At 44.1% G+C, this 12,490-nt stretch overlaps 1 protein-coding gene across 1 annotated transcript in view; it reads right to left on the bottom strand.

Annotated features, from left to right (window-relative positions):
* The window catches only part of Ism1 (isthmin 1), a 78,469-nt gene that overhangs the window by 13,936 nt on the left and 52,043 nt on the right, over window positions 1-12,490 (bottom strand). The window contains exon 3 of the mRNA XM_028883588.2: window positions 2,960-3,224. Coding sequence (XP_028739421.1) covers window positions 2,960-3,224 — 265 coding nt within the window. The remainder of the gene's footprint in view (window positions 1-2,959; window positions 3,225-12,490) is intronic.

Here is a 12,490-nt window from a genome sequence, read left to right as displayed (position 1 = left end):
TGTAAGCAAAGGCCTAAAATATGTCTAAGCATGTAGACTTACATTTTTTAGCTGAAAAGAATCATTCCACTAGCATGTAAAGACCCCAAGGAAGTTAAGGGCCAGGAGGAGAGAGGCTCTGACCATCTCAGCACTCCTAATTGTCTCGCTGAGGCCCATCATTGTTACTGAGGTCACTGGAGACTGTTCAGCTCCAGCCAAGCTAGCCCATCTTAGCTCAGATGAACATTTCAGTCAACCTGCAGACTCCTAAGAGAGAACCCTTCTTCTGTTGTTTGAAGCTGCTAAATCAGACTGGTGGTAGTTTCTTTGTTGTTTTGGTTTGTTTGTTTGTTTGTTTGTTGAGATAGGAGATAACTATGTAGGCTGGGCTGACCTCAAACTCATAACCCTCTTGCCTCAGCATCCAGAATGCTAGGATTGCATGAAGTAGTTTCCTCTAAAATCTGCTAGAAATATGCCACAAAAATCTATCCTAAAATATGTTATCTACAAGCAGCCATCAAGAACTTATTCTACCAGTAGGTGGCTTCCTGCAAATCCTTAACTGCTCACAAATTAGCCACATGATTAATCATTTCTCTAGGGGAGCAATCTCCTAGGCAGATCTTCACCATCTTGAGGCCTCTGCCATACACTGGTCCAGATCAGCTTCTAACAAAGACCTTCTGGGCGATTCCTGTTTCCTGAGATCAAAGGGCAGAACAAGGCTTTCTGGGTGGAACACATCTTTCTAGGAGAGAAATCCTCTCTGTTTTCATGACAGATGGAGAAGTTATAATAAATGTAACAGAAGACAAACCTAATTTATGATGCTGGAAGCACAAGTGAGGACACTGTGTGAAAGTTAAACCAAGAGGGAGTGTGGCTCATAGCAGAAAACAAGCAAATAATGACAATAATTGCAAAGACAACAGTGACAACAAGAACAAACTGTACCTGAGAACATTTCTGTAGCATTTTGACAGTTCAGTGACATCAAAGGGCTCAAGGAATGCTCACCATCGCAATGAGCAGAGAGCTGGGATTCATAGATGCTGCTCAGGACAGTAAAATCTTCCTTTTGTGGTGTCTGCACAGTAGAGCTCTTTGGACCAGTTCTAGTGTAGGGGCCACTGAACTGCCCAGAACCGGTCTGGAAGTGGTCACTGGGAGCTCAGCCCCACTAGCCCTGGATGGTCATGGCTACATTTAATTCCCAGGCTAAGCCTTTGGCAGGAAGAATTTTACTCCTTTAATGGGTAAGCAAACTGAGGCTTGTAATAAAACTTGTGATACTTATGGATGTCCATACAGCTCAGCCTCAGCACAGCAGGAGTTATATCTGAGGTCTGTATATTCCCAACACACCCTGTTAGCTATCCTGCCTTCCAACAACACTGATTCTGGACAAAGTTAGCCTCCCTTTTCTAAGGTACTAACGATACAGCCATAATGAACATTACAAAGAAAATTCCACGAAAAAACATGACTGTGAAATAGTCTGTTAAAATTACACCACGAAAAGTTGGAGGATTTCAAAGAATTGAATGCAAATGAAGGTACCAATGAGCGGTGCCCATCCAACTTAACCATGGTCAGTTTAGGGAATGGAAACTACCATGGACAGAAAAGTACTTGCTTGGATCTCTGTTTGAAACTCTCTGTATCATTCTTACATCTGATGATTTTCTTTTGCTGTGATAAGACACCATGACCAAGGCAACTTAAGAAAGAGTTTATTTGCCGGGCAGTGGTGGTGGTGCACACCTTTAATCCCAGCATTTGGGAAGCAGAGCCAGGCAGATCTCTTTGAGTTCGAGGCCAGTTTGGTCTACAGAGCGAGATCCAGGACAGGTACCAAAACTACACAGAGAAACCCTGTCTTGAATCCCACCCCCAAAAAGGAAGAGTTTATTTGGGGCTTATAGTTCCAGAGTGTCAGAGTCCATGACGGAGGGGGTTAGAGCTCACAGGTGGAAGTTGCCGGCAGCAGGTGACTGGAGCAGCAGCTGAGAGCTCAGAAGTAGGAAGATCACATTGGAGGGTGATGGCTTTTGTAACCTCAAGTTCATCCTGAGTGATATACCTCCTTTAACCAGGTCACAACTCCTAACTCTTTCCAAACAGTTACCAAGTGGGGACCAAGTACTCTAATATCAGAGACATATGGGGGGGGGAAATCTCATGCAAATCTCCACACTCCTCATTATGTATTATTCATCCCTTGGTCTGCTGATGGGAAAGCCACAAGAAGACAACAGGAGCGTTTGTGGTGCATCAAGTGTTTGTTTGAAGGAAGAAGGAGGGTGAACTGTTGAGTGACAGAGTGGATCTGAGATCCCTCCACCTGGTCTCTCATCATAACCAAAGTAAGAAAGTAACTTTGATTACTTTAATAAAATAATGTAATCATCACTCAATTTGGAAGCTTCCCATTCTCTTATGACCCTAGTAGTCTCAACTTGGGGTTATAACATATATGGTAGAGGGGAAAGCTTGCTTTGACAACCTGTGACACAAGTTGTTCCCATGGATTCCCCAGGGCCACTCCACTGGTCACATCAGACATGACATAGCTGTCTGGTCACAGGAAGCCATTGTACATACATTGGTTTTCAGCATAGGATTTTTGTTTTTTGTTTTTGCTTTTACAGCTAAAGAATAGAGGGAAGGTGCTTTGATGATTTATTCATCTTTAGAAATAAAATTAAATTTCAGAGAAGACAAGACAGGAAAGAACCCCAGAGACCCTAAAAAATATCTCAAGTATAATTTGAAAATTACAGTGTTCCCAAAAAACTGTGGCTGTGGATGGCTCCATAGGGCTTCTGTGAACCGAGCCTTTATGAGGTATGCCTTGTAGAAGCCTGAAAACCACATACTGTAAGCTGGGTTTTGCTTGGCCCCATGTCTGTGAGGCTTTATCATCCTCGTTTTCTCTCTCCACCAATTTTATATTACTGGGTAGTAAACTCACCATATTCTGGCTGCTCTTTGGCTTCAAAAGTCCGGTGGCCTGGGGCTGGACGGTCCCACCCCCTAGGAACACTGAGGAAGTTGCTGTCATCTGAGGTACTGTCATACTTGTAGTCCTGGTCCCCGTTGTTTGTCCTGGCCAAGGACAAGGACCTCTGCCACCAGGCCCGCCAGTCAGGAGCGGGGACTGACCAGCTGGGTTTATTCTCTGGATGCTGATCCTTTTCTGCTTCAGAGTCAGGACCGTCGACCACCTCTATGGTGACCTAAGGGAATTCAGAACAGGTCAGATCAATGGCAATCAGACGAACTGGCAATCTCAAGCTCGGAAGGTCTGAGAGAGCTGAGGAAAAGGATGGCTGCATCCCTTGTGAAAGAAAACTGCAATCACAAGGTGACAGAGAATGCAAGACGTCTAGAAATGGCCTACATGAACTCCACAACTAGGAAGAGTATGGCCTCAGATAGGCATGAAGCTAGGCATGATGGGCTTCTTGGTTTACTGGTGATCAAATTGTTAATAAGCCTTTCACTGAAGGAACACTGTCTATGTTCCTGAGGTACTGAAAGAACAGTCACAGCAAAGCATGACTTATTAAGCAGGTGCCACATCAGGCACTGTTCTAAATGCTCTGTCCATGTGAATTTATCAAATTCTCACAATCCACATCCCTGCACATGTGCCACACACATACTTCCCATCAACAAGCAGAGTCTATTTTCACTTATTGTCATCTAGGCTAGCCTCATGACCCACTAGGTCCAGTTGAATGGAAATAAATGACACTCATGAGTTTGGGAGGGATGATTTAGGGAGGGCTGAGGGGATGGATCAGTGGGTAAAGTTTGCCTGTTTAGTAAGTGAGAGCACTGGGCTTCAAATCCTGAGCACCCACATAAATGCCAGGTAGGCATGGCGGCCTGTTTGTCATTACAGATCTTGGGAGGCAAAGGCGGAGCATTCCGCAAAGCACACTGGCTAGCTTGATTAATTGAATTGGAGAACTCTGGGTTCAAGTGAGAGACCCTGCCTCAATATAAAAAGGTGGAATGTGATTGACCAAAGCATCCCACATTAACCTCTGCACCTATGTGTACCTGCATACATAAGTGTACCCACACATATTTGAACATGTGTGTGCACTGGCATGCATACCGCATATATACACACATGCCAAAAAAATGTACTGAGGCTTCTGTAAAAGCGTGTTGGAGCATGCATTTTCTTTTCTTTGCAATGTTCTCATAGCTATGTAAGGAAGCCCAGCCTTGGTCACTGCATAAAGACAGGCCAGACAAAGAAAGACTATGTGGAAGAAAACTGAAGCTAAGGTCTCATAGCTGACACTATTATGGACTTTTCAGTCCCAGTTGGGTCACCCACTGTGGTGCCACATGGAACGTGAACGAGCTCTCTTGGTTGAGTTCTACCACAATTTCCTGTTCTAGAGGACCACAAGCAATCCAATGGTCATTGTTCCAAGCTATTGAGTGTTGTGGTGATTGCTACATGAGACAGCGTTTTATAGATTAGGGAAACTGGCACACAGATGTTAAAGGAAGGTCATAGGGCTTGGAAGTAGCAGATGAGGAGAATATGGGTCCAGAGCCCATGTTCTTACCAACTTTGCCACCTTGCCTTTCAAAAGTAACTAATAGATGTATGGAGCCCCTCATAAGATGGAGGGAGCAGAGAGGCTCAGGTGCTAGGGGCAGGCTAGATGCTATAGGCCTTGTATAGATGTGAGCACAAGGCCCTCAGGACAAGGCCTTTCCAGCTATGATATTTCATTTTTCCCATTGTTCAGTCCCAGCAGCAGGGTCAAAGCACATAGTCCCTCAGCTATGGTTAGAACTTGTTCTTTGGATTAATGAAGCCTACTTTTGAAATCTGTCACAGGTCTTGAAGAACACAGCTTCTTGGCTCTGAGAGACAATCAGCATAGAAAAACTTGTTTAAAAAAATAATAAAAGACTCATTGGGCTCCTTTGGCCATCACATAGTTCTTGCAACACCTCCTGGAAGAGTTACATGCAAATGAATCAGAAACACGTACTCCAAGTAATCAGCGCAAGATGTACTGGGCAGATCTATTCCCAGTTTTGCCCTGACCCGACATCTGAGGAGTTGCTGAGATACTCTGCCAAATTGCACTGGGGTGTGCCCATCCTTTAGATAAACAGCTTGGGGGTTGTTTGCATCGGACTCAGTCTGACACTCAAAAAAGCTGCCAAGCCAATAGTGGTCCTGGGATTGAGATCTAGGTATGGCCTAGAGGGTGACCTTAGATCACATAGTATACTGAGAATGTATCAGGCCAAGTACACCTGTCCCCTCTGTTGTGGGATGCCTAGAATGGCACCATGAGCTTTAGCCCATGTTGCCATCATTGCTTTATTTTGTGAGCAACCCTTTTATTCTTATAATTATGAAGTTTTTATGTGATTCAGCTATAGTTTTAAGACTAGGAGAAGAAAAGAAACACAACACCCGTGTTCTATCATTGTTTGGTGGAATAGACAGTTGCTAGGGAACAATGACTACTAGGACCCACATGGAACCTTCAAAGGACAAGTGAATAAAGAACACACAACTGGATGGCATATATAAAACTACCATGGCAGGATGGGCAAAGCAGAGTCTTTGAATACACAGCCTTTCTCCTTTGAAGCCCCACCCCCCTCCGCCTGCAGATAGAACTCCTGAACTGCAACAATTGTCTGCAAGGATATTAAGGGTCTTGGAGGAGAGAGGCTGCCAAGAGCTGGGGGGAGCCAGGCAAGCAGGCAATTATGGTAATGAAATCAGTCTCTGAGTAGAAGATAAGAGAGGGTGACGTGCCCAACAGTTTCGATACTCCATTTGTATTCAGACTGGAGTCAAAGGGATTGCTTAAACAAAATGTGCCCTGCAATTTCTCCAAGCCGGGAATAAAAACAATTTCATGTTTCAAGCTATTACCGTCAATACGATTTTTTTTCCCTCTCAAATTGCTGCTCTGATCCAAACAAAATAGAGTCCTTGCCTGGTAAGGCAATGGGTAGCAAAATAGGAATTTACTCCAAAAACTATATCAATGACTAAATCTTAACAGCTTCGAGGTTTCTTTCTTCTCTTTAATTTCTAGCCACTGCCCCAAATGAATTACAAAACAAAGCAAAACACAAACAAAACTTCAGACCCACCCTTCCCCACAGTCAGCAATGTGGAAACCTCAAACTGATATCAAAAGAAGAAATCTAATCTTCAACCTGAAATTTTATAGGCATCCAATTAAAAAGACGCAATGAGCATGGCAAATGCCTTCTCAAATGGCTGGGATTACTTTTCTGTTTCCTGTTTCCCTTGTTCTAGTGGGGTATTTTAGAGTCAGGGAAACCTTTGGAATGATCTCTTAAGCAATAAATGTGAATGTACTGGAGTTATGGAGTGAGTACAGTAAACTTCAAGCTGATAAAGACCCTAGGTCTCTCTGTCCTTTCTAGCTCTGTTATATATCCTTGAGGTACTTTAGTACACTTAGTGAAAGAAAGAGAACTCTTTCAAAAACTCCAGGCCCAAGGTAAGACAGAATCTTCCAGCTCCAAAGGATAATGCAAAAGTAGGTATCAATTCTGCTCAAAATTGGTAATTCTGTTCAGCTTTTTTTTTTTTTTGCTAAATAGTTAAAACTTATATAGAACCAAACTCTTGACTCTTACTCTGCAAAACAGTAGCAAGACTAAGACAGCCCCCATTCTAACTGCTAATGAGCCATGGCCACTGTGAATATGTAAGCTGTGCTGCCACAGTGAACCTAGGGGAGTTTTCTTTCTTGTTGCTCCTCTGAGCTTTGTGAGCTGAAGGGACTGGGTGGATGGATGCAGATTAGAATTTCCCAGACAGAAAAGGGATTCCCTCCAGAGCAGAGAACATCTAGGAATATGTCTGCAGCAAAGGCTTCTGCTGCCCTTCTTCCTTGACAGCTGTGGCAGAAAACACAAAATAGATCAGGAAGACATTCAATCCTCTTGTCTCAAACTTGCTGATGCTACAAAGAAACTGTGGTATTCCCTACATAATTGCGGTCAGTGCACTGAGATCTGTAGCAGTGTGTCTGCCCAGACGTTATTGTCTGTTCTACAAAATTTAGACTCAATTTTCTAGCACAAACTTGGCTTTGGGAAATCAACTTCCCAAGATAAATGACAAAGAAAAGGGTAGAGATGGTTTCCAGGTAGATCTTCTAATTCCCAATAATCCTTAAAAAAGTTATGTATTCCCACCCCCACTGCCGTGTGTGTGTGTGTGTGTGTGTGTGTGTGTGTGTGTGTACATATTTATTATAATTTGTGTGTGGAGGTCTGTGGACAACTTCGTGGAGTCGGTCAGTTCTTTCCTTTCACATCTGTGTGGGTGCTGGGTAGAACTAGGTAGCCAGGTTTCTGCAGTAATGGTCTTTACTCGCTGAGCCATCTTGCTGGCCTGATCATTATTGTAGATGCTTTCCTATCATCCTTATCTGCATCATCCTTACCAATCATATCTATCAGTTCTGGAAAGCTTACCATACACATAACACTATGCTAAGCCCTCCATACAGATAATCTCAACCCTCAGAGATCAGATGACATAGGTAATCATGGGTGGAATTATCACAGCAATGTTATAGACAAGAAAACTGAGGTATGGAGAAAGTAAAAAAAAACAAAAAACGTCCAGGGGCTACAGAAGCCCAGACTAGCAGACTGAGTGGTGCTGCTAGACTCCAAACCTAGTTCAGTCTGGCTCCATAGTTTATGACAACAGCAGAAACCCATGAGAATCTCAGCTGACCAGGTTTGTCCCCATTGACACTTCGGTCCTTATCCAGGGCACAGTCATTTCTTGGCTCTTACTCAGCCAGACTGGCCATTTCAAAAGTATTACAGACACAGGAGGGAAAAGCAGAAGCAGAAGCATGTAAAACCCTGACAAATCCCTCTGAGTATATCTTGTAGCACCTAGAGGCCTAGGGCTGTGCAAAAAAGTCTGGGTGGAGAAGAAAGGTCTGTGGATCACTGGGTTTAAGTCCCTCTCAATGGAGGCAACGAAAGAATTATATTGGTTGAAGTGGATACTGACCTCAGATTGATTCAGAAAAGGGATATATTTTGTGAATAACTACTGTAGTAATGAATTGATGCAGCAAGTCTAATAATGAGTTTATTTTGGAATTTTTGTCTTTTATTATCTGACCATCAACCAAAGAACAAAAACTCAGCCAAGGGCAATAAAGTTCAAGTCGAAGTTATCCTAGGGGATTTACTTTCTTTCCTGAATGATTTTTTTTTAAGCAGAAACTAATTTCTTAAGTTACTTTAAATCTGACACAAAGAGGCAACTTAGGAATGTAAGGCCATCTCTTTCTATGCAGAGATAATACTTCCTTCTCCCTCATTTCCTCAGCCTGAAACTAGTGCTAATGTGGATTCTACTTCCCATGGAACAGAGGCTGCCTGACTTATGGCATAAAAATACTCCACAGAAGCAGATGTTGGGCTTTTATAAGGATTCTCCTCCCTAAGTCAAGAGGCCCAAAGGACACAACTCTTTGCAGAAGCTCAGGAATGTCACTTTGGAGAGGCACAGACATTTTCAAAGGAGGGACAGGATCCAGCCCTGGATCTCTGGGCAAATTTCCAGAGCTTAGAGTTGCAGAGGGGTCAGGGATAAGGGAATTGATTCCTGCTGGGCTCGAAGGCTCCAGCTGATGATAACTAGGCGGGAGTAAGGGGCAGTTTGCCTAGGGAGGGGGCACAGGAGGCTCTGGCAGCAGAAGCCTATCCATTGACACACCCCTCACTTATATTCATGCCACTAGCCAGGAGAGAAATGCTGAAGGGCCATGGTGAGAAGTGGGGTTTTGTGCTTGACTGGATGGGCTGGGTCAAGCTAGTGGATTTCAACAAAAGAACAGTGCTCTGAGGCCTGGATGAGGCCAGCCAGAAATCATTACTCCCCGCGCTTTGGGAAGCACCTTATGTTCTAAAGGACCACCAGGGAACTGGTTTACTCAAGTGTAGTGGTGCACGGGATGGTAGAGGCTGCTGGGCATATGAACATGTACACACACACACACACACACACACACACACACACACATACACACACACTCACACTCACACTGAGGGAAACAGAGAAGAGGGATACACAGAGAGACACACACATACAGAGAAACACAGAGAGAAAGAGAGAGTGAGCGCTGGAGTACATGGAGACAGTAGCTGCCTTTGTTTGAATATCTTTCTGTATGACACACACTAACTTTTTGGGGCCCTCTAGAAACAAAAGGTCAGAAATAGTGCTCAATTCTTTTTAGGGTAAAGAAGCCATTAGATCAATTAAACAGTTCTGTCTCACTCCTCTGCACATGGAAGACCAATAGTCAGGGGTTATCTAAAGCAGAATGGAATAACTGGACTATGCAGTGGGCAGAAGGATGTATTGGCCTCGTGTTGTTTGGGTGTCTGGCTTCAACATCTTTATGTTGGAACTGTATTAATTTCAAATACTTTCTGCCAATAACTCTGATATTTGAAGCCATAGAAAACATATGCTCTTGGCAGATGTTGTGGTCTCTGGTGTCTAAAAGGTGCCTCTAGAAAAACACGAAACCTTCCTAGGAATAGCTCTGTCCTCCTCCTGCCATGTCCTTCAAAGCTTCCCTTTCAGTAGCACCATTTGGAGATAAACTTCTTGCTGCAGTGCTGGGTAAGGATAGAACCAAGTGAAACGCATTGATGGGGACTTTCACCTGTTCCAAGTCCACAGAAGCAGGGTGCTGAGAGTCTTAGTGGCATGAAGGCAAATGATTTCCCCCATTACCACACTTCTGTGGTGGCCGAGGGGATTCTGTGAAAGTCCAAGGGACTCTGCCAGAGAGACCCCATGTTGTGAGGATCCTTGGCTCTGTGGGCGGGGCCTTCTCTTATCCCACCCTTATTCTCTGCTACCTTACCTCAGCCTCTGTCTAGTTCTTTCCACACAGGTTAGCTCCTTTCCCAGGAGGAACTGACTCAAAAGGTTTCTTACTTCCTACTCAGAAGAACAGCACATCTTATTATGAGGAAACTGAGTAGTTTCCTTGGCTGCTTTACTGAACGCTTGCACAGATCTGTCATGTGGGCAGGAGAGGGCTCAGCTTTTGCCAGGGTTAACCTGTGATCCCAACAACCTTTGCACCACTGGCCTTCCTTAACATTTAGGTGGTACTTGCAAAGGTTCCAAAGGTGCCTGGATAGGGATTGGGCATATCCAGATGGACAAAGAAAGAAAAAAGGACACAAGAAGTTTGGTCCCAAACTTAATTTATTACTGGGTGCACAATGGAGCCTAGCAAAATTCAATAAGAGGACATCTCAAAAACCCACAGTGTTCCTTTGTCCTTAATCCAGCACTCTTCTGTAACTTTACTGTAGCAGTTCTTAAATCCACTTCTCCAGGAGCTTAGGCTGCAGCATTAAGACTCTCCTGATTTCCTGCCTTTGGGGTAAATGCTAGCCACGGGGAGATTAAGGTTAACCATGGTCTAAGGACCTTTGAGGTGAGGGCTGTTGAGCCTAGGAAGCATAAAATTTCTAAACATTGAAACATTTCCATAGATGAAGCCACAATAGGTAGCAGTGGTGAACAATGGTTTGGAGCCAACTGTCCCTACTCTGCCAGTTTGTCCCTCCTCCAGGTAGCTCCACTGCTCTTTTCAGAGCCATGTCGCAAGTTCCAGGAAGGGTACTAGAGCAAAAGGTCTGTTTTTGCAATAAATCGTTGGACTATAGCACTCATCAGAAATGTTACTTGGAACAGGCAGTGACTGCTGAGCATGCGCTGTCAACTATGATTTCCAACATACTTTTCTTTGTGGAGCACTCACAGAGCCCTGCCCTACTTCTTTCTGTCTTCTATTGGGGAACACAGTACTTTTTCTTCCTCTGTCTTCAAGATCCATTTGGTGCTGTTCTACATGGCAGCTCAGATAGTCATTCCTGTGCCATCAACAGGAGGGACTGAAGGGATATGGCTTTCTGCTTTCTAGAGTCTCATAAGCTAATGTAGTGTTTTCTGAAAGCAGCCATTGCTTGATGGTCATTAATGAAGGTATATTCCCAGTGACATTCATTGTTAAAAAGCAAAACAACGCTGCTGGAGAAAAGCTGTTCTGAAATGGTATCATGCAGAGTGTCAGGAGAGTTAGTCAGAAGGGCCATGGAGGAGAGAGGAAGGACACACACACACACACACACACACACACACACCACACCACTCACATCACACACAAACATGTACCACCCACATCCCCCCCCCCCCCCCCGCCCTCCGCCACTACACACATACTGGAGGTGTGGGAGAAACACTTAATAAGAATGATCTGAGAGGCGGGCAGTGGTGGTGCATACCTTTAATCCTAGCACTCAGGAAGCAGAGGTAGGCAGATTTGTGAGTTCAAAGGCAGCCTGGTCTACAAAGTGAGGTCCAGGACAGGCTCCAAAGATACAGAGAAACCCTGTCTCAAAAAACCAGAGACAGAGAGAGAGAGAAAGAGAGAGAGAGAGAAGAGAGAGAGAAGAGAGAGAGAGACAGAGAGACAGAGAGACAGAGACAGAGACAGAGAATGCTCTGAGCCCAAGTTGAGGAGCTCTCTGCTGCTACACAAGCTGATAGGCATTTGATATGATGCTAAAATAAGGAAAAGCTGTCCTTATTCAAATGAAAGGAATCAAAGCAAAGCATGGAAATATGGAACCAGGCACATAGAGATTGGAGTGAGGTAAGGGTTAGGCAGCCCAGGGCCTCTCTAAGCTGTCAAGAGAACTATCTTCAGGAAGAAGAGAAGGTACAAACAATACCCACAATCAGGAGTTTGTCCCTGAAACACCGATTAGTGGATGGGTGTTTGTCCCTGAAACACCGATTAGTGGATGGGTGTTCCTGGGAGCAATAGATCCTAGAACCAAGCTCCATAACTATAGTTTACCATCATGTGGCCTTGGTGAACCATGTAGTGATTCCCTGAACAGCTGCTGCTGAGAGGATAGCTTCTCCTTCACGAAGATGCTTGGAGGGTGAGACCGAAGAAACTCCCCTTGTAATGTAGATGAATGCTATCATTTTTAAATTTAAGAACTCCTTGCAGGTGTCCCTTTTCCCTGGCTTCATTAAAATCCCATTTTAATAAAATACATCAATCTCTCGTCTAGGACGTTCCATTCTCACTTCTTTCTTATTTAATGTTTTGGTAAGTCTATTCCTTAGGAGGTTGTCCTCTCCTGAAGGAATTTCTGGGGTTGAAGGCAAGCTAGCAAGGCACTGAGGGGGAGTACCTTCCTGGGTGCTTTGAAGATAGATTGTGGGTTACATGGTCTAGTCACAAGCCATGATATTCTTTTCCTATAGCCACCACATTTCATTAATTTCAGGGTGCATCACTTTTGTTTTGTTTTTATATCTCAGTGTCTCAGAAATCATCAAGGGTGTTGAAATAATATTTTTTGGGAATAATACAGCCCTCAGCAG

The sequence above is a fragment of the Peromyscus leucopus genome, chromosome 4 (assembly GCF_004664715.2).
Source record: "Peromyscus leucopus breed LL Stock chromosome 4, UCI_PerLeu_2.1, whole genome shotgun sequence".
NCBI lineage: Eukaryota > Metazoa > Chordata > Mammalia > Rodentia > Cricetidae > Peromyscus > Peromyscus leucopus.
The sequence above is the reverse complement of the archived record's forward strand: the minus strand, read 5'-3'. Positions and strand labels throughout refer to the sequence as shown.